General features: G+C 33.4%; 2 protein-coding genes across 5 annotated transcripts; both read right to left on the bottom strand.

Moving 5' to 3' along the window:
- Positions 1 to 3,338: 3,338 nt before the first annotated feature.
- On the bottom strand, positions 3,339 to 11,291 carry LOC128167994 (evolutionarily conserved signaling intermediate in Toll pathway, mitochondrial-like). 2 transcript variants are annotated; one of them, XM_052834030.1, is made up of 6 exons: positions 11,047 to 11,291; positions 10,754 to 10,863; positions 5,419 to 5,954; positions 4,676 to 4,899; positions 4,028 to 4,259; positions 3,339 to 3,659 (listed from the first exon to the last, which is right to left on the bottom strand). In XM_052834030.1, the coding sequence occupies exons 2-6, from the start codon at positions 10,858 to 10,860 to the stop codon at positions 3,403 to 3,405; spliced, it is 1,356 nt and encodes a 451-aa protein (XP_052689990.1). In that variant the 5' UTR covers positions 10,861 to 10,863; positions 11,047 to 11,291; the 3' UTR covers positions 3,339 to 3,402. The 2 variants fall into 2 exon arrangements, with proteins under 2 accessions (XP_052689990.1, XP_052689989.1); XM_052834029.1 differs by having other exon boundaries at positions 11,051 to 11,291.
- Positions 11,292 to 13,569: 2,278 nt separating this feature from the next.
- On the bottom strand, positions 13,570 to 23,591 carry LOC128167301 (serine/threonine-protein kinase 19-like). Of its 3 annotated transcripts, none has more exons than XM_052832940.1 (8): positions 23,489 to 23,591; positions 22,102 to 22,235; positions 21,405 to 21,556; positions 19,079 to 19,220; positions 17,254 to 17,350; positions 16,851 to 17,007; positions 16,030 to 16,118; positions 13,570 to 15,807 (listed from the first exon to the last, which is right to left on the bottom strand). In XM_052832940.1, exons 2-8 carry the CDS (start codon positions 22,223 to 22,225, stop codon positions 15,762 to 15,764), a joined length of 807 nt encoding a protein of 268 aa, XP_052688900.1. In that variant the 5' UTR covers positions 22,226 to 22,235; positions 23,489 to 23,591; the 3' UTR covers positions 13,570 to 15,761. The 3 variants fall into 3 exon arrangements, with proteins under 3 accessions (XP_052688900.1, XP_052688901.1, XP_052688902.1); XM_052832941.1 differs by having other exon boundaries at positions 23,543 to 23,561; XM_052832942.1 differs by lacking the exon at positions 13,570 to 15,807 and having other exon boundaries at positions 16,026 to 16,118.
- Positions 23,592 to 23,605: the final 14 nt, after the last annotated feature.

The raw sequence follows: 23,605 nt of genomic DNA, 5'->3' as shown, positions 1-23,605 counted from the left end.
CCCACTTCTTCATCAGAGTTTTCCAGGAATGTTTTGCGTTTTTAATCAAAGCCTCTACTGTGGTTGTAAGTTTTTGTTTATCATACCATCAATTATGAAGAAAGGATTGTGTTCATCTTACGAGCATCTTTAATTAAGAAAAAAAAATAACTTCAAACCATACCTTCAATGTATATGTAAAACTATAATTATAAAGAAATGTTGGGTTGTTATCCTTGTCTGCAAATCAGAAAACTGGATAATTTGGTTAAAAAAACAAAAAAAAAAAACAAAAAAAAACAGTAATACAGACGATAAAGAATAGTGGACACTAATCAGAAATCAGTGGACGCAGCAAAACACGACAGAAAGAATATTATAGCCATGGTGACAGCGACACATTCAGATAACTATAAGATTGATACATCTGCAATAATGGATATCTGAATAAGTGTTCAATCAAAAGGGACATTCTCTAAAGTTGTCTAATGAATATATATGTTTTTTCAAGATAAACCAGAGACAGTGATATAAGTACAATAATGGGATTCTAGATCTATATCGCTTATTTGTTATCTTTAAAGATTTAAAAAGTTTGTGGTTATTTAATAGTATTTTAAACCCCATAGAATAAAAAATATAATAATTGTTTCAATAATTGTCAAAGTTAACAAGTTTACTTCATTTATTAGAAGTGACATCTTAGCATATATAAAACGCTTGCATGGCGTTAAAATACTTATTCAAATTAAAAATAAAGTTTATTAATTCTACAAAATACATGTATATAGTGAAAATTAACAACTAATTTTAGTATCCTTCATCTTAACTTAGATGTAATCCTCTAAATTGATAAAATGAATCACTAATCCACAGCATTATTCCACGTGGATGCTAATGCCCCCACATACACTCTCACACAGTACTCAGTTCTCGACCCCCCCCCCCCCTTCCCGAAGGAGTATGGCTTCCAAGACAAGGCTTACATAGAGTCTGAGTGGAGCTGATCTTACCAGCAGGAATCAGGTTTGAACTTCTCTTTAGTGCATTTTCCGTTTATATTGTCGTCAACATGATACAGTCAGCCTTGTCCAAACTCAGAATTTAAGGTCGAGAAACGCATAATTCTACCTTTCATCAAACACAAAGTTGGGAGGGGTAGTTCAGAATGAATATTATAATTACAACCATTGCATTAAATTTTAAGCTACTTTTTGATCCCGGAAACTCGGCGATCCCCATTTGTTTTTTTTTAAAAAGATTTTATTAGCATAACGTTGCTTTGGCCACCCCCCAACACACACGCACGCATTTCCCCATTCCTCTCGAAACATTTCGATGACTTCAAGGCTCTACAAGTGACAGTTTACATAACGTTACATTAGCTTGATTTATGGAGATTTCCAATCACAAAATATGAATATTGCCTCGTAGTTTGGAAGCACACGGAAGCAAGTTTATTTGTTTTCTAGTGTTTGTGTAAGAGATTGCGACATAATTTGAATCCATGGAGAGAATCAGCTGTTCATCAATAATTACAAAATCCCACAAAACGTTATAAAACGTTAGTTTGACTATTCTAAACAATAAGGAGCTACTCCAACCCGAACACTACGTATATTACGTATATGTAGCAACAAGGCCGCATGCCCAGAGGAACGTGGATTGTTGGAGATCTAGAGGGGGTCTCGATTAATTTTTTTTTCTGAGAGAGAGAGAGAGAGAGAGAGAGAGAGAGAGAGAGAGAGAGAGAGAGAGGAGAGAGAGAGATGTAAAAAAGAGGGAGAGAGAGAGAAGAGAAAAACAATTCTGCTGGTGCCAGTTTTCCATCAAAACATTTATTTAAACAAAAACATATTTTTGCTGATTAAATAATCCCTAAAGAAATATTACAATGATTTATATCTCATCATGGACTTCATTAAAATTTTCCAGCCCAGCTGATGCTCCGTTCGGACGTGACAGATATTCAGCAGTGCAAAAAGCTTTCGTGGTCTTTATTTATTTCATTTCAGAATTTTTCTTTGATTTATTCATTTTCTGTGACAAACGAGATCTTGGAAGACAGTATTTCTGATAACCGGATATTCCGGTGTCATACCTGTATCATATCATACATGTACCCGATATTGAATTCCATCTTTTCAAGCTGTTAGATCATCTCATGGAATATGGTGGGATTAATTGAACTCATATTTATGTTTTCGAGTGGGAAATTATTCAATATTTAATACTGATCGCGCTTTAGTTTTAATTACAGTAAGGGTGATTATATTCGATGTCAACTTACGCACATGAAAAAGCACCGCTAATTAAAGATGCAGATATTTTGGACCTTGAAACCGACTGATTTTCAGAGGAAACTTTGCACTTAAATGGGTCAGATCAGTTTTAATTAATAATTTTTTATGTAAATTATCAGACATGTGTCAGTTATTTACACTATACCGGTATATTCCAGTCATCAATTGAATTGATTTCGACGTAAAACATCAAAACCTTAACAATGGTTATCCCACCAAATAAAACCAGAAAACAGCTAGCTTTGCTGTTTCATGTTAATGCCTACAGATATTCAACATGGTTGCAACATTCACAATTGGTTAATTCTGGACGAAAGGTCCACCTTTACGCTTCAAACTCATGCATCTATGAGCTACATGTATTCCTAAAATAGGAAGAAGTCCATGAAAATTGTGACTTATTCCAAACGATCCAAATCGTATGGACGTCTGTCTACAACTCAGACCAAATAAATCTCAATATTTCATAACAAATATATAATTAATGTCTGACTGATCCACTTCTGATCATTGAAAATCAATGTCGTATCAGTGGAATTCCATTTGACAGCCATCTCTCAGATGTCAACTGATTTTTGTTGCAGCCTACTGTCATCTTCAGGTATTTTTCATTCTTTGTCTTTTAGATAATGTAATTGGACTCCTTTAGACACACTCAAAATTTTATTTTCAAAAATATAAAAAAACACACTAAATTCTTTTTGTAAGAAAATGAAAAAAAAATAACTGCTAGGCTTTAATTCTTGATTTTTCTCCTCAGAAGGATTTAGTGTCCTTCAAACAATTCCTATTTGTAAATGAGATAATTATGGCTCTTTGCCAAGTTTTGCTGAATTTTTGAGTGAAAAAAAAACAAAACTATTGTAATCTATGAAAATTCAATGTGAAAACTAAAAAAGAAGTTCCTTTAGTCAGACAGCATTTTGCACATGAGTAAACAAAAATGTCATATATAAAAAAAATACAGAAGAAAAAGTTACAAAAACCCAAATAAACAAACATCTATCATCCTGGAATTTTGAATATAAAACACCTACAAGCAAAAAAAAAAACTACTTCTTGGGAACCTCACCAAATTTATTCTGAAGTTCAAATATCACAAATCAAATATTACAAATCTTTATTCCTCCTCTTCATGTTTTAAGGTTTCATTCAGTAAAAAGTCAGCATCTCTTATCCTAAACAAGACGGGTATATGTTCGAGGGCCGGGTTGTTGGTCTGTAGGAACTGTATCCAGTCCTGTACGGACTCTTTGCTGGAGTCACTCGTAATACACATCCCGTACACAGTCCCGTCCTCCTGCTCATGTACCGACTTCTTGGGAACTATGGCTGTCTGTTCCTCTTCCTCCAGTGGAGTCACGAAGTCAAACATTTCTACAGTATAAAAAGACAATATTTATTGTGGTGTGTATTCTATTTGCTGTGTTATGTTAAACCTCAAAAGATATCAATAAAACTTAGGTAGAGCAGTAAGTGTGTGTGAATGGGATCACACTTGGACCTTTGTATTAATACTGTATTTAACACAGAACTTAAAATGTTAAGGTCTTTTAAGTATGAAGCAGAGCAAATCAAAGAAACTGGGGATAAAATGAATCAAATTCACCAAATCCTGCTGCATACTGAGTCTACTAAGTAGGCCTATTCAAATTCAAACATAAACTCTGTAATTCAACAGTTGTCTGTGTACTTTCTCTCATTTGTTCTGTTTTCAAGTTCTCTTCATCAAATGTGGCTCTCACCTTCATCCTCCTCTTCCTCCATAGCTTTGTAATAGTCAGGCTCTTCCCCTGGTAGTTCTCCCTCGCGGTCTGTTTTCAGCACAAACACTTTTTGGCTAACTTTTCTGAGGTAGACATAGTGCTCCCCTTCCACAATTATCGGTTTGGAGGGAGGGTGCTTGGACAGAAGCTCAATCTGTTTAGGGCTCTGAGCACTGGCTATGAACTTCCCACTACAAGAATCCCTGGGGTCCTGGCAACGATAATATACAGCATGTACATGTACAATATAAAAAATATTTGAAGTGACGTTACTAATGCAATAATACCAACAAAAAGGCTATATAAAAATTAAGGTATGTGATTCTCTGAATCTGTTGATGATATCAGATACTAATCTGAAATCATCATATATTTGTAAATAAATTTTTAATGCTGTGTATATGTTACATGTACTAATTAACAAGGCTCATTGAAGTAGGAACCAACATTCAGAGATACCCATGTAAGTGTATTTTTCTGCATTGCCCAAAATTGTTACATTTACATATGATAAATGAACCAATAAAGAAAACATCCATTGTATTTAAATGTGTTGTGTCACTTAATTAATATTTATATCATAATTTGTCTTTAACAGCTGAGAGCCCAATACATGCTGCAACTTACATTTACAACGGTGATTTTAGTCTCCAAATCAAAACTCATTCTTTTGAGAGCCATGACCGCCAGCTGTGTGGGGTCCTTGGGAGGGGGGCGTGGCACAGGCCAGGGGTTCATGTGTTTGAACTTGGGCATCCAGTACAGCATTCTCTGGAACCGTGTGAAAACCTTGGAGCGTTGGGAGAATCTGGATATGATCATTCTACCAAACTCCTCATCGGGAATCACACCTACAAGAATGAAACAGGCCTAGGTAGTTAAAGGCAACATGGGTCTATCAACACACGTGGGTTTCTATTTTTAAATCACATGCAATATTCAATGAACTCATTTCTAAAGTCTTGGTCTTGGCCACTATGATTCATTTTTTTGTTACTAATTGCTGGCTCCAACATAAAGTATGAACATAATGCAACATGGAAAATGATCCAACAGAAATTATGGTAAATGTAATCTTTGACTAAAGAAACTTTCAGATGAGAGTCAGGGGTGTCAAGAAATATTCCAATATACTGTACTTCTATCACTGTTTCAAAATCTAAAACTTATTTCAGCAATTTTCAAATTATCCATATTTTCAAACTTTTCAGTTGTGATTTTATTAAGTATTTTAAGTATAATTGAATTTAAGAAAAAATGTTATTTTCAAAATCAGAAATTCATTATTTTCTAATATGTAGATTAACATTTTCACCCTCAAAAAATTTAAAACTTGATATCCCATATTTTTTAATCATCTTCATACGTACCATTATCAAACATTTTTGTCAGAACTCTCAGAGCGGCATCCTGTTGACGAGGAAAAGGGATGAACTCGGCATCAACTTTGGACTTAGGTAAATATTTTCCCTCAGGAAATATGCTGAATATCATTTTATACACTTCTAAATTATACTGAAGTTCATACTCTTCTAATTTACTCAGTGCTAAATCACCAAACTCTATATGCCCTCGCACGTACAGTCCAGCATTCAACTTGTATATCTTAATGGCAGTATTGAAAGTTTCCTCAGTTTTTTCACCCTGCTCCTCGGCTTTTTTAAAGATTCTATTTATATATCTGTCGGTTGTACTTTCATATGTAGGTATTCGAATTTTATATCCAGGTTTTTTAACTTTCTCGAGCTGAGTAAGTTTCTCCTCCACAATTTTTGCATCTATTTCCTGGTCTTCTTCTTCTTTTTTCTTCTTCTTAACCTTGCCTTTTCCTCTATCAAGGAATCTTCTGTAGAACATTACAGGTGCAGTCTGATGATAGGTCCTTACAAAACTGCATTGTGGAATGCTACAAGGAAAGTATTTCATGTTTTATCTTGAATTTAATAGCAATGTAATATATGTACTGAAATACAATTATACTCTGTCCCAAGTTTCTGCTTCCACTACCTTTTTTTTCATTTTTTGATAATCATAAGTACCTTTTTGCCCAAACTACATTCATGCATCCATTAAAATAAAACAAGAGGCCCATGGGCCACATAGCTAACCTGAGGAACAATAGGTATGATAAAATCAGCTTAATGAAGTCATAATACAATCTGAACAATGTACAATAGTACATGTAGATCCTGTATAAATAAAATCCATTTTCCCCCTTGATATTCTTATGTTTATAATCATTAGTCCCTTTTCTAACAGGAGGATTTTATAGTCATATCACATGTTGAGTATTGCAGTTCTCAAAAAGATCCTTAGCAATTGTTTATATATGGGATATAAAGCTACATCAAACTCTGAATCTTCTTGTGAGGCCGAAGAATTGTCCTGGAGCCAAAGTCTTAACAATTATAAAGAATCATCTGGCTGATTAGTTTCTGAGAAGAAGATTTGTAAAGATTTACTCTATATATTCCTATGTAAAACTTTAACACCCTCCCCCAATGTGGCCCCACCCTACCCCCAGGGATCATGATTTTCACAACTTTGAATCTACACTGCCTGAGGATACTTCCACACAAGTTTCAGCTTTCCTGGCTGATTAGTTTCTGAGAAGAAGATTTTTAAATATTTACTTAATATATTCCTATGTAAAACTTCGATCCTCCATTGTGGCCCACCCTACCCCCAGGGATCCTGATTTTCACAACTTTAAATCTACACTACCTGAGGATGCTTCCACACAAGTTTCAGCTTTCCTGGCTGATTAATTTCTGAGAAGAAGATTTTTAAAGATTTACTCTATATATTCCTATGTAAAAGTTCGAGCCACCCATTGTGACCCCACCTTACCCTCGGGGGTCATGAATTTCACAACTTTGAACCTACACTACCTGAGGATGCTTCCACACAAGTTTCAGCTTTCCTGGCTTTATGGTTCTTGAGAAGAAGATTTTCGAGAATTTCTCGAAAATTTTTCATTACCGGTAATTCTAATTATCTCCCCTTCAAAACGGATGTGGCCCTTAATTTTCACAAATTTGAAATCCCCTTTGTCTAAGGACGATTTGTGCCAAGTTTGGTTGAAATTGGCCCAGTAGTTCTTGAGAAGATGTTGAAAATGTGAAAAGTTTACGGACAGACGAACAGACGCACGGACAGACGGACGACAGACAAAATGTGATCAGAATAGCTCATTTGAGCTTTCAGCTCAGGTGAGCTAAAAATGACTAAATTATATCCTGGCGTCATGGGATTCTGATTAAAATGATGTCTTTGATGTGAAATGTAACTTCCTTCTACTTTTACAAACGCTTCCTTTCCTCAATTTGTTGTTACTCTCAAAGAGAGATCCTTCCATTTTTAACTTCTGAATGAAAATGAATAAAGAGGGATTGAACTAAAAGCGAACGCTGAATGAACGGTGGCTGCAAAATCGATGTAGTTATTCCTTTTATCTATGAATATGATTAAAATAATTAAATTTTAATCTTTAAAGCCTTTTTAAATTTTTATTTCAACGTTACTAGGAGAACTACTTTGCGGAGGTAAACATTACATTATGATCACATGATCTAGTTTGACATATGTTTTGAAAATCAGTTTCTATACGCTACCGATTCATCGATGATTTACATAAATCAGCAGTAATATGTCATCTCCTGTGATGTTTTAAACATGTCCTCAAAGTTTTCACTTTCGATGACTTCCCTTTAAGCTAATTGTACAGAAGAAGAGAATCAACAATACCATGTGCTATTGCAGACGCACCTTTATTGTATGACCCTTTGATCCATATTGGAGGGAAATCTTTTTTTAATAAACAACTACTTGATAATAATATTAGATACATCAATGATATTATTGAGGAAGATAGTACTTTTCTTAGTTTTGATAAGTTTTGTGAAATGTATACAAATGTAAAGGTCAACTTTTTAGAATATGCAAGTATAATCCATGCTGTAAAGACATACATCAGAAAATTGGGTGAAAACCAAACTTTAAGAAAATTAGCAAACCCGCTTATTAGAGAAAACATATATAAAGTTATGAAATGTAAAAAGTCAAAGTTCTTTTATGATATTTTAAAAAATAATACCTCTGTGACAACAGGTAAAAGAAGGTGGAATGAATTATTATAGACATAGAGGACATGGAATGGAAATTAATCCATAAACTACCTTTCATAATAACAAAAAACTGTAAACTTCAATGGTTCCAATACAGAATAATTAACAAAATTTTAGCAACAAACTCTTTTTTATTCAAAATTAAAAAAGTAAACTCTAAAATGTGTACCTTTTGTCACAGAGAAGAGGAAACTATAGAACATATATTGTGGGATTGTGATTGTGCTCAATCTTTTTTAGAAAATTTTAAACATTATTTAGAAGAAAAAATCAATTTTCTGGTTACATGTACCAAAAAGCATCCTTGGTAAAAGCAAAGATATCCTTAATATCATTTTTCTTTGGTTTAAGTACTATATTTACACAGCAAGGTGTACTGAGAAACAGTTGAGTGTTTCTTTTGCAATGTCGTCTTTAAAGCTCTTCTATGAAACACAGAAATTTATTTCTTACAAAAATGGCGAAAATGAGATTTTTGATACTCATTGGAACATCTGGAATCCAATTTTTACTTGAATTTTCCTCTCTCTCTCTCTCTCTCTCTCTCTCTCTTTCTCTCTCACATAAAATTTTGCACTTCTGGATCATTATATTTAAAGCATCATAATCATGCATTGTACAGTGTATGTCTACAGAACGTGTGAAATAAAAAAAAAAACCAAAAAACAATACCATGTGCTAGCCATGCTTGTTTTGATCATGTGACAGACTATTTTTCTAGCGTTGACAGAGGTGCATTACATCAAATTTATCGATTATCTTCAAGTACCAAGTTTTGTCAGTGGTGATGATTTGTACTTAAGTCAAACACTGTTTCACTTCTGCTACAGTAACTGCAAAGGATAGTTGTTTAACGAGGCCGAGTACAGAACGAGTACGCAGGCTTTCGTGCAGCGTTTCATTTGTATTGTGACGTCATCTTTTTGCTTGGTTGACACCATGGCGTGATAGTTTCAACTGTTGATATTCAGCGAAATTTTTGAAAATTATAGCTCATTTGATGCGTAAAATTGATATCATATTGTGGAATAAACCTTAATGTCTCGAAGTATAAGCTATATTTGGGCTCTGGTCAAAAACGTGAAGAGGGTTCAGCAAGCCTAGCCCTCTGTCACGTTTTCTTAACCTGCCTAAATATAGCTTTTTAAAATTCATATATTTCAAGACAGCAACCATGTATTTCATATTAATGACCCTTAATATGTGATGTTATATATTTGTTTATTACTTAAATATGTCTGGATGTTTTAATATTACTATAAAGATCACCATTTCCGCCTTTGTCAAATAAAAAATGGCCATTATCTGACAAATCTGGGAAATTGTGCATACAAAAAACAACTTTGATAAGACCCCTGGAACAAACCAGGAGGTAAAAGGTTTTTTTTATTTGAGCCTTTGATGCCTTTTAGCAATAACTTTAATATGTAGAACAGAAAAAGAAATCCCTAGGGCAGAAGTTTAAAACAAATGTAAAAAATGTGCAAAATTGATACATTTCAAGCAAAATCCAATAGGGTCCCATGTTAAAAATTAACAAACTTTGAGATGACCCCTTCAACAAACGGTGTGGTAAATGTCTTATTTTTTTATTTTAAAATAATAATTATATCAGTCGAAATTCATGTAAAAACTTTCAATCAAAAATCTAGGGCAGAACAAATTAGACCTGGCCTCGTTAATAAAAATTCAACTCCTAAAAACCACCGCTCTACCGACTGAGCCTTCATACATGTATACACACAATCACAGTATTCTTGTTTACCTTTGTCAAAAAATAACAGACACAGTAACATGGGAAAGACTATAGTGTATCAGAAAACTTATTATATAAAGCAGGTCCAGTACAATCTCCAGATTTAGCTATATAGCTTGAATAAGCTAAATAGCTTTATTAAGCTATTAGAATAGCTTCATTTAGCTATTTTGTCATACAATTTTCTTAAATGTGTAATTTTTTCAGTATGTATAAAAAATCGCATTTTAGTGCAGTGATAATTTTCAACTTTGAACTGTTCTATAAACAATGCATGTAAAGATTACTCAAAAGTTTGCATCTCCTTAAGAGACTTTGCACTAAAAGTTTGGGGGCAACTGATTCATGACCACACAGTTACTTCTTGAATGAAATATAAAGGAGGTCAGTTATGGTAAACAAGATAATTGATTGGTAATAATTTATCACAAAGAGAAGAAATCATACATATCCACGCCTCATTGCACACAAAGTGGTGAACAGTTACCCAAACAATGGAAATGTATTTTTTGCTTAAAAGTGTTTAAAAGCTGCAGTGTTAAAACTATCTTGCATTTGGGTCAAGTTTATAATGGTCACTGGCGCAAATATGAGTAGCAAGTTAATTGCGATTTTTCGTCCATTTTTTACAATTGATATTTTCTTCAAATACTGCATATAAATAGCTTTATTTAGCTATTTTGAATAGCTTTATAAAGCAATATAGCTTTTTCAAGCTATATAGCTAAATCTGGAGATTGTACTGGACCTGTAAAGTATCTATGGGTAAAGCAATTTTAATATACAAAAAAGAATTAAATTTCTGAACGTGCTGAATTATACCTTTTATTTGAAGCCTGTTGTACCAATATTCTATCTGAAAGCAGGACATGGCGAGCATCTCTCAACAGTAAGTTCCATAAGCAAAGAAAAGTCTGTCGCGGAGTCATTTTCTTAACAAAACGAGAACAAAAAATTATATAGCCATATCAAGTTTCATTTTGGCGAACAGCTCACAAAGATCCTTAATCTCTCGGATTTTTGTTTTAAAACAAAGAATATCTTTATTTTGCTAATCTTTACCAGAATTTATAAATTCAATGTTAACATTTTACAGTGAAATGTGTATACTGTACCTACGTGTTAAAGGTTTTATGTAAAAACAATCGACATTGAGGAAATTCGAACGACCTTGCAAACGAAAACACCAAGGGTGTTCCCTATCACATGGACGCAGTTCTTTAGATAATCATGCTGAGACAAATATGTTGGATCATCGTGACAAAAGCGCTAAATACACAGATAAATCAGCTTAGAGTGTTTTGTTGCATCACATGGATGACAGAGGAACTCCGAACTGAAAGCGTATTACTAATTACCTGAAAGTGTGAATATATTTGAAATGAGAGAGAGAGAGAGAGAGAGAGAGCATCATCAAAGTCAATTTTTAAGAAATGCGCTTGATAAAATTATTTAATGATTTTTTTCGTAAGAGCTAAAATTTCTAATTTAAATTAAAAAAAAAATCATCCATAATTATGTTAAATAAAGAAATTCAGCGCAGTTTGAATTTCAAAAAAAAATATTTATCGAACCACGGATGTATATATACTACTACGTCTAGTATATTCGTCCTTGATCGAAATATGTTGTCATTTATATATATACATCACTGGAACATTTTTGTTTTTTAAATAGTGTTTTTAGCTCACCTGAGCTGATAGCTCAAGTGAGCTTTTCTGATCACATTTTGCCTGTCGTCCGTCCGTCTGTCTGTAAACTTTTCACATTTTCAACATGTTCTCCAGAAATAATGGGCCAATTTCAACCAAACTTGGCACAAAACACCCTTGGGCTAATTGGATTCAAATTTAAGAACCAATGCACCTCCTTTTTAAAGGGATTCATGAATAATTGAAAATTTGAAAAAGAAATTTTCAAAAATCTTCTTCTCGAGAACCATTTGGCCAGGAAAGCTGACATTTGTGTGGAAGCATTCTCAGATAGAATAGATTCAAAGTTGTGAAAATTAAGACCCCCGGGCTAGGGTGGGCCACAATGAAGGGGAGGGGGGGTCGAACATTTACATAGATATATGTCATTCTCAAAAAAGGTGGTATTGGGTTGTTACAGGGCACTAGAAAGTACATGTATAATCTTTGTTTTTTGCAAAGTTAAACTTTTGTGCTACCTTTGGGTAAATATTAGCATATATATTAGTACATATTCAGTTAATTTTAACAAAATCTTAAAAGTTTAGAAAGGTTATAAGTTAATTTTTATACATTATTTGACTGTTACCATGCACTCAGAGTTTGCGATTTTAAATAGGTTTTGTAAAGGTAGTAAGACCCTTTCTTGTTAAAATAATAGGGTCAAGGGATGAAAGGTAAGTAAAATACCTCTCTCAAACAAAAAGACGAAGAAAATATATGAACAATATATTTCAGCGAGATCAAGTATGTCAGCTACCTGTTTTTATGTCCATGGTGTAACGAAACAAAATATTGGTGCAAGAGTTGTCATTCTTAGTAATTGGAAAGATAAATGATGCCTCCGTGTTCCCATCCTCACAATGTCAGGGGTCCTGAGTCCACTCGAAGCCGTGGCCACGAGTGGACTCAGGACCCTTGACATTGTGAGGATGCCGTGTTCCCATCGTATAGATATAAACAATGATAGAAGACAAAATAGCTGAAGATGAAATTTACTCTATTTTTTCTGATTTATATAGAGTAAATCTTTAAAAATCTTCTTCTCATAAACTAATCAGACAGAAAAGCTGAAACTTATGTAAAAGCATCCCCTGGTGAATATTCAATGTTGTGAAAATCATGACCCCCCTGGGGTAGGGTGGGGCCACAATGGGGTAAAATTTTTACATAATTTAGAATATATAAAGAGTAAATCTTTAAAAATCTTCTTCTCAGAAACTATTAGGCCAGTAGAGCTGAAACGTGCAATAAATTGTTTATATACCAAACGACAGGTGGTGATTTAGAATACATCAGTTTCTAGTTGTTTTTCAATTCAAGTAGGACAATAACATAGTTAATGTTTACCAGTTTCTTTCCATGACAATTTTCTGATAAAAAAACGGCTTTGAATATAATTAATCCATTTTATAATAATTACATTGTATGCTCATCCTCGGTATTTTTCATAACCAATCAGATGTCACGTTATATAAAATAATCATATTAAATAAGATATATAATAAGATTTATCATACTTTCATGTTAAATTCTGAAATCTGATTGGTTTAGACGCAGTTGGTAATCCGTTCTATTACCCTTAGCGTTAGCAACACACTTGGCAACGGGTAACACAACGAATTGTTACATGCGCATAAAATCACTTCTTTTCTATATAAAAGCAGTAAAGTTTTCTTTAAAATTAAGACATTCAATATAATAAAATAAATAGTGCTTGTTTTGGAGGGTAACTGTTGAAATTGACACCCCTCGAAAACCATTGTCAACTTCCGCTTCGCGTCGGTTGACAATGGTTGTCTCGGGGTGTCAATTTCAACAGTTACCCTCCCAAACAGGCACTATTTATATAGTGTTATTCAACCTTCAAAAAATAATTATGATCACAGTGAATGAAATATTCACAAATGAACATATTAGATTAAATTGCATTTGAACAAAAACAAAAACTGTTAACACACTTTATTTAAACTTGGACTGTTGCAACAACAAAATAAATATTAAAATAAAATCATCCTAAACTTGTTGATAGCATATATTTCATATTGCATTCATCTTGTATTAATTATAAATCCCAATGATAAGGCAAGGGATCAATTGATACAAATTAACATACAAAATAAAGTTGAAAAAAAAAACCCGTTTCTACATGTACCTCCAATCAAAAGGGATATTCTTTAGAGCACACTTTAATCATGGCTCTCTTATTATGCTTCATTTTACAGTGTGAAGCAATAATGAATTATTTCTTTATCAAAAATATTTTTTCATTATTAAAGAAGAACTTTTAATTTGGGTATCATTAACATAACAAGAAATACAATTTCATTAACAAGAAATATGGCCAAACCTTTACAAGTGTCGTTTCTTTTATAAACAATTTTTTTTCATTAATATATAGCTTAATTGACCGGGAAAACTACTGTTATGTCTTTTAGTATACATATACTTTCATAACCATCATTTAAAAGCGTTCACAAAATTTGATATAAATCAGACCAAGCAGCTTTTAATGAATTTTAAAAATCCCAACTACCCAGGTAATACTGTAAATGTTGCAAAACAAATCAATACTTTCAGGTACATTTATACATCTCAGTTTTATTATGAATGTTGTAATCTTTAACATCAGAATTTTATTACCCTGCAGTTCAAGAAAGACAATCTGCATGTCTCCCTTTTTCTTTTGACAATATTAACTCTCTTCTAATACAACTCTCTTCTAATACACACAACAAACAGTCAATTGAGTGGATTGATGCATCATAAAAACTAAACTGATTTTACAATTAAAATTCCCAACATGTAAACATACACATGTACTCGTATATCATAATAAGTATACAATTTTATATATCTATAATCGGACAATGCACCGAAGGAACAGATGTTTAACTTATTACATATCTCCCACATTCCTAATAACGTGAATAGTTTTAATAATAAATAATATCAATCTAAGCAGAACAACATAATATGTTTGCACAATCATATTATGTAACATTACTGAAAGATTTCTAAAACTAATGAGGTAAGGAGTCTATGTTTACCTGAGAGTGAATAAGGAAGACCCACAATTCTGCACCAGTGAGCAAGCAGAAATACATGTATTGTAATATCAGTAATTTTGATACTGTCCCTGTATTGTGGGAGTGTACTGAACAGATATATGAGGTAGACTAAATAAAAAAAATTCAAAGATCAAAACTCATGAAACCACCCCTTGAATGCTCACGGAGTACAAAAGGCAAAGCACATGTATTTCGTATGTAAATTACTCACTAAACACTTTAAGTTTCAACAACTTAAACATATGTTTTTACATTTTTTTCTAATGGGTACAGAGGGGTGTGTCAGGTACAGTTACATACATGTATTCAATTATTTTCAATATTTCTTAACCATGTACCAAAGAAAAAACCCAGAATAAACCCAAACAAATAAATACATACATGTACATGCACACTCAAACAGTGGATAATGACAAACAAACAATATCCCTTAATAACACACAGCATCTCAAATAATTAAAAAAAAAAAATCCATTATCAGTCTATGTGTAATAATACACAATTAAGTCTCTTCATTTAAAAATTGTTGCACATTAAAATAAATAACAAGACAATATCACAGAAAGACAATGGGTGCAAATATCAAAGTTTTTCCATCAAACTTTTTTGAGGGTGGATTTATGTTTTGATAGATAAAATATATTTGATTTTTTTAACTGCAATAAAAACAATCTTTTGATCAGTATCAACAAAGAGAGATGCCAACCGTATCTTTCAAAGTTATGATCAGCCTTATAGAATATCAGTCAACAATTAGAAATTAATTATTTCATTGACTCCAACATACACTTGCATAATTAAAACTCAATATACTGTATGCATGAAATAACAGATCAAGAGACAGAAAATTAATCACAAAACAATTGTATTTTTAAAATATATACATTTATAAGACCAAAGAATGCAATGGCACCAAAATTTGGACTGGTAATTCCTATAGAATTATCCAACAGACTCAGCACGAATGAGATGTTGATGTAGATAATGTTCAGAATATGCAAAATCCTGCAGATCTGGCTGCTTAATGAGCCTTTCCTGTAGAGTATTCACTATGGAATCACCCAACAATTAGGAATCTTTCAATCGAAGCAACAGTCCTGAGGTTGTTTGAATGCTATATTAAAAGAACAGAATCTTACAGTCAGCCATAAAAAGGTTCTTTTCATGCAGTAAAAAAAAAATTAAATCCAGAGATTGACTGGATTTTGGCCTTAAAAAGTGTTAAGTGATGGTTTATTTAATAGGTAGATAAAAAACATAACTGAGATATAGTAGTCAATACATGTAGTATTAATTAAAATCCAAAGTTGTGAAGTACATGTGTCATTTTCCTTACCATTTTATGAGATCCGCACCTATCACTTCATGCATGTGATATTGAAGTCCAAGTTTGCATACTTTTGGCCACTTTCTCTGCTCCAATTCCTATTAATGAAAGAAAAATTATAAATTTGTTACAAATTTTGATTTGAAAACAAGAAACAACACAGTCACATTTAGAATTTGAGCTATACCAAACAATACAGGACTTTCACCTACCCATATACAACTTGTTTTGTACCAATCTATACAGATCATGAGATGGACATACCCATTAAAAGCTTGAGTTGTCTGACCCTCAAAGATTTCAAAGTTGAGCCCAACAACAAACAGCAAAAAACACTAGACCCACTTAAATAAAGCTACGTGAATTGTATTAGTTGAATACATAAACACACAGTTTCATTTGTATCCAAAAATAATAACCCACCCATAATTAAAATAATGTGCAGAAGGATTTCTATTAAGTGTTCAAATAGATTTTGAGTCACATCGTCAAATTGTATAAATGCTAGTAGTCTGGCCATGCATTAGTGTAGCTTGCTCACTAGTGAAGTGTGTAAGAGAATGGCAAACAATATGGACTGCAGTGATCATGGGTCTATCAACTAAAGAAACAGATTCCCTGGGCTGATAATAATGTTGTGTTATACATGTATACACATACATGAACTATGTTGTGTGTGTAACAAAATAACCACTTGGAGCATTCTTATGTAACACTTGTTGTTTATTCATTTAGTACGTATTGTTTTATATTTGGACGAACAAAGTTAGAATACATAAAGAGTTTGCTGCCTACACTACTAAATGTATATCAATTCCTTTTACACTTACTGACTGGAGGATCTCCCGGTATTTACATTTCCTGATCATAGTGAGAATAGCCTTTCTTCCCCTCAAGAAACACTTCATGAAGATTCCAGCATTAGGGAGGGCCACCCACCAGTTGCCAACATCTCGGACGGTCAGGACGGATGCTTTCACAAGCTGCCTGTAATTCATTTATACAGAATATAAATGTTCTGAAGGGCACCCAGAATTCTTTGGTGTTTGATAAATAGATTCTTAAGGCTGACATAGTTTTAATACTTAGAATAGGAATGAACAAAACACTGTGGGGAGTACGGAAAATATCAATAAAGGTTAATTTAGCCCTGGTTTTTACAAAACATGCAAGCATGTATGATATTATGAACATATAGCTAATTGGATCTACTATCTAGTACTAATTACGTACGTAATTTCTGAGTCGGTGAAGTTGAATTCATTCATCAGAGTATCTTTGTTGATGCAGACATCAGTGTATTTCTTTATCACAGTATTCACAAACTTATCTACAAAAAAAGAAATACTATTGAGGGAAAAAAAATAAATCCACTTCTATGGAGATGCTCATATCACAAGAAATCTAACACTTATTATGAATCATTGATATTTTATTGTAGGAATCTTAAAAGTTACCATACTATTAAGCTATAAAATTTGCCCTGTGGAAAATAAAAACACAACTAGTACATGTAAATACTGGAATGTATTGGGACTATTGTCTATTTAGTATTGAGTATTGATGTTGCTTTTATGATGTACAACTTATTGACAAGAGGGTTTGATGGCAATATCCATTTCTAGACAATACTTATCTTATTCAGAAAGATAGCTTTAAACAAACTAAGATATAGGAAAAGATTCAAGATCTGAAGCTTACATATTAGAAAATTTTTCATTACTAAATAAATAATCCTAAAGTTCCTATCTGAAATTTTATGGTATTTTAACTTAACTAACTTAGAATCCAAAATCTGTCTCTCAAATATCATGGGTACTCAGGCATTTTAGGTACCAGAAAATCTCCAATTCTTGGATATCTTGACGTATCAAGCTCAAGATAACAAAATTCAATAGTATATTGTTGAACAAATTATACTAAGGGCAAGCGACAAATATATGTATGAAAAATATTTTGCATGTCTATATTTCAATCTCATAGGAACTGTTACAAAACTATAGCATTTTTTTCATTATAGGCCTATACAGCAAACTACATTGAAGCGTTTAATAGGGGTTTACTCCAGAAAAGTTTCTACGTAATGTTTTGACTGACCTTTGTCCAATCAGATCGTAGCTTGGCGGAGTTAAGACATTGCCGCTCGTGACTTTAACGAGAGAGAGGAGAGAAAGAGAGAGTGAATTGTGTAAATTATAAGTGGTGCCGATGAAGGAATAATCATTAGTTATAAACTTGCAAACAAATTAATTAAGGTCTGTTTATAAAAATTACATGTATATCCTATATTGGTATAACTTTAAAGCGTTTTAAAATCGATTGTGAAAACTTCTTTGGCCGCGCGCCGTCGACAACATGTACATGGATAAGAATGACGTAGCTAACCAACTAAATTTCCTTGCATGGAGTCCGAGAATACGGACATTAAATATTTTGAAATGCGAACGAATGATCACTTATGAACACGATGAATTTAGATGTAGTGTAAAGGAAAGGCAACGCAGGCGGGTGCTTAGTGGAAAAGTAAAACAATGGCGGACAAATTCGTTCTAAGGTAAAGAATGTTTCACACTGAGTAACCATAAAGAAATTTTTTATACAAGGTAAATTTACAACCTGTGTTTAATTCCAGGAAGATTCGGCAAACTTTAATTTGAACATTAACATCAACACTATTTGTGCAGTCTTCGATATTTGACATTACCTCATCCTATTATTGATCTATATATAGACGTTGTTCCCTGGTTAAAGAATTTCAAAACACTTCAAAGTTTCATTAATTTATAAGATATACTAGACCGTGATTTGTCACTTTATAGGGTAACTATTGTTGATAGATAGTTCGCTCATCTGTGTCATACATGTAACTCTCTCTCTCTCTTTCTCTCTCTCTCTCTCTCTCTCAAATTAAATCACGAGCGGTAATGTCTCAACTCTGCCTTCTACGATCTGATTGGACAAAGGTCAGTCAAAACATTACTTAACAACTTTTCTGGAGTAAATGCCTATTAAACGCTTCAATGTAGTTTGCTGTAATTTGCTCAATTGATGCACTTACTACAGATGTTTTTACTTATGGAGAGTTCACTCATCACTTTAATCACATGATCCTGGTATTCCTTGGTGAACACAATACAGTAGTCATCCAACTCAGCTCCCAGTTTGAATAATTTTATTTCATTGGCTAATTTAAGAGTATTCTGTAAAGAAAAGTGCATAACACATGTATATTCTATACATATAAGCTCTCAAGTGATGTGAATGTCTTTTTCTTATAAATATCCTTAAAAATTAAAAGCAGGAAAAAACCCCTCATTAAACAAGAAACAATGTTCCACCAAAATTTTCGTATCAATTTTTTTCCCAAGTGGCATACATGTACAGTTATGTCATAATGAAAACAATTTTTCATTGCAAAATTGCATTATTATAGCAATCAAAATTACATCTTTTAACTACATCCCACTAAATTAACTTGTTGACACATAAAATTGTAAAAAAAAACAAGAGGCCAATTGGCCTTAACGGTCACCTGAGTAGCATATATCCAATACAAAAACTTGTCATGGAGTCTCATATATGCATCTATAATTAATTAGGTTTCATACTGGAGTAGAAAAATTATAAATTTGTAATGACAACCACATTTAATTCAAAAAGAACTGTGAAACCTATAATTTTGGTGAAAAACTAAAAGATCTGGTCTACAAAATAATGAATTCAGTTTTCCTTTCAGGTGTGTGGGAGTAAAGAAGATAATTTTTTAACGTTATATGCATTAACATCTATACATCCATTTTGGCCCTGCCCTAGAGTCAAAACCCATACCCCAGGGGACATGAAAATTAAAATTTCAGTAGAGGACTTCCTGGTAAACATAATTATTAGTCGGTTTTTTTTATACAGATGTGTGAGAATAGAGAAGAAGATTTTTAAACATTATATGCATTAACACTTTATTGCCATATTGCCCCCCCCCCCCTCATGTCCTGAACCCCTGACCCAGGGGCCATGAATTTCACAATTTAGGTAAAGGAGATTGTGGATATCATAACCATGTATTCAGTTTTTTGCCCACATGTGTGGGAGTAGAGAAGATGATTTTTTAAGATTTAAATCATTTTTACTATATGGCCATATTGGCCCCACCCTAGAGCATGAACACCTAACAAAGGGGTCATGAATTTCACAATTTTAGTAGAGAGTCTCATGGACATCATAATCATGCATTTAGTTTTTAACAAATATATATGGGAGTAGAGAAGAAGATTTTCTAAGATTTAATACATTTTTACTATTTGGCCATATCGGCCCCACCCTAGAGCCTGAACCCCTGACCGAGGGGTCATGAATTTCACAATTAAGGTAGAAGGCTTCATGGACATCATAACCATGCATTTAGTATTTAACAAATATATATGAGAGTAGAGAAGAAGATTTTCTAAGATTTAATACATTTTTACTATATGGCCATATTGGCCCCACCCTAGAGCCTGAACCCCTGACCGAGTGGTCATGAATTTCACAATTTAGGTTGAGGGTTTCATGGACATCATTATCATGCATTTAGTTTTTAACAAATATATATGATAGTAGAGAAGAAGATTTTCCAAGATTTAATACATTTTTACTATTTGGCCATATTGGCCCCACCCTAGAGCCTGAACCCCTGACCCAGGGGTCAAGAATTTCACAATTTAGGAAGAGGGCTTCATGGACATCATAATCATGCATTTAGTTTTTAACAAACATATATGGTAGTAGAGAAGAAGATTTTCTAAGATTTAATACATTTTTACTATATGGCCATATTGGCCCCACCCTAGAGCCTGAACCCCTGACCCAGGGGCCATAAATTTCACAATTTTGGTAGAGGGCCTCATGGACATCATAACCATGCATTCAGTTTTTTCCTCACATGTGTTGAATTAGAGAAGAAGATTTTTGAAAATTTGGCTTTTTTTGCATATTTGGCCCCACCCGTGGCACCCCAGGGGTGGTAGAGCCATAAATTTCACAATTTAGATTCTTCTTACCATAGAGATGCTTCACACCAAAAATGGTAACGATTGGCCTAGTAGTTTTCAAGAAGAAGTTAAAAATGTAAAATTGTTAACGCACGACGCACGACGCACAACGCACGACGACGGACGAAGACCAATTGCAATAGGTCACCTGAGTGACTCAGGTGACCTAAAAAAAAAAGTAAAAAAAGAAACCCTTACAGAATAAATAAGCTCATGTTATATACATGCAGAGAATAAACAATTAAACATATGCATGTACAATGTGCCGGTACATTTAAAGAAAGTCTAGCCTTCTGAATTATAATACCAATTTATCTCGAATTGAATCACGAAGATCAATGATAAAAATCTGCTCACTAATTCCTTGTCGACGGCTGTGCGGTCATTGATCAGACTGTACAGCTGATGCTTCACAATAACCACAGGCAGTCTCCCCTCAAACCGCTCCAAGGGAAACAACTCTTTCAAGTGGAGGAGAGAGACCTTCGTATCAGAGGGGATCTCTGCGGCTAGAGCAAAAAAAAAAAAATTCTACACATGTACTACATTTAAATAATGCATGTGTGTGTAAATGTAAAAGCTGGGTTTGTTTCATCTATACATGTTATCCTGCTCTTGATATATCTGTACAATCCGACAGAAGCCATTATTTAGTAGTGTATTGAAACTTGACAAGTCTAGAAGAGAGGGATCATAACAAAAGAGAAATTTTACATTGGTGTTAACATTGTCTGTCAGTGAACTCTGAGGTATAATCATACATATACAGTATAAATATTAAGCAATTAAGCAAATTGTGCTGCATGGATAATAATTGGATATCTTGGAAGAAAGTAAAGATTGAGGACATCCATCATGTCCATGTGCACCATCTACATGTTTTAAATCAAGCAATAATGTGATATTTGGTCTATAGAATATTAAACTTGCATTAAATTAACTTAATTTTCCATCTGTATAAACTTGGACTCAATGAAAGAATTCAATACAAAGAAAGCTGTAACAGGACATTTTTGATTTCAAATAACATTCCAGATTAATAACAAGTGGTTACCAGAGAAAGATGTTCCATTCAAACCATCATTAAATTCTGAAGTTTCATTGATAGCAGAGCTGGGTGCAGTACAAACTCGTTTTCTGGACTTGTAAAGATCATTTACAATGGAGCGTTTAGACATTCTCCGTTTTCTACAAAATACATTCAAGAATAAGACAAGCAACTAGAACCATTTTAACAAGGCCTTGGACTTTTAGTAGGATGTAACCATCTAGTTTTTGCATCAAAACAACTTCAAAATGATGCTGGTTTCAAGCCAAATATACACCGATTGTGTAGTCTTAACTAAAAAGCGAGACAAATTTAGTTGATTTCAGAGAGCAGGGTTGTCTCTAAGACCTGGGAGGCGGGGAATTTCCCCGCCTAAAGTGACGTAATTACCCGGCTATTATTGCATTTCAAACACAATCTAGCTATAAGCTAGACCTCCAGATCCCCTTCTACTTTTTTATTTCTCCCTTCTACTTTTAGAGACAACCCTGGAGAGCCATAGCTGAATGGCCAGAAATGAAATAGACAGGCCTACGTTGCATTGCTGTTTGACAAAACTACCCAATGTCCAAGCTCTTGTTAAAATGGTTCTGAATAGATGTTTTTGACAACAAGAATTATCTTTCCAGATTAATTCTGCGTAAAATCTTTGATTTTAAAAATAAATTTATTACCAACAATTCAACATGCTCAATGAGAAGAATCTGTTATCCACAGAGAAATTAACAGGGTTGCTATTATATAAATAGTGCCTGTTTGGGAGGGTAACAGTTGAAATTGACACCCCGAGAAAACCATTGTCAACCGACGCTTCGCGTCGGTTGACAATGGTTTTCTTGGGGTGTCAATTTTAACTGTTATCCTCCCAAACAGGCACTATTTATTTTATTATACTGAATGTCTTTTTTAAAATTTTTAAGAAAATTTTACTGCTTCTATATAGGAATAACGTGAATTCTACAGCGAACCGTAAGCGCATTATTTTCGCGCATGTAACATTTTTTAATGTTACCCGTTGCCAAGTGCGTTGCTAACGCTGAGAGTAATAGTAAATATTATTAACTGCGTCTTAACCAATCAGATTTCAGTATTTAACATGAAAGTATAACAAAACCAAATGTCATGAACAAAGGTTTTTATCTCATTGTGTAAAAAAGGTACGTAGGACATACGTAGGACTTATGTGATCCTAAGTTTAAAGCATTTACGTGAATATTTATTTTCAATGAAATATCATCTAAAGTTCCGATACTAAGATGGCTATATGTACATACAGCTGATATAATACAATTTCAATATCTCAAAATCACACTTGATCAGCTAACTTTAATAAAGGTTGGAGGAGAACCAAAAACAAATAAAATATTAAAAATAAACTGTTGAAATATCCTACTTTGCTTAACTTGGTAAAACTACCATTCTATCGGCTACCTTCTCACCGACTTACAGACCGTCAGACGTCGCAATCTGTGTCATGGGGGCTACCATGATACTATGACGCACTCAAGAA

This window comes from Crassostrea angulata, chromosome 10 (genome assembly GCF_025612915.1).
Source record: "Crassostrea angulata isolate pt1a10 chromosome 10, ASM2561291v2, whole genome shotgun sequence".
Taxonomy (NCBI): domain Eukaryota; kingdom Metazoa; phylum Mollusca; class Bivalvia; order Ostreida; family Ostreidae; genus Magallana; species Magallana angulata.
The sequence above is the reverse complement of the archived record's forward strand: the minus strand, read 5'-3'. Positions and strand labels throughout refer to the sequence as shown.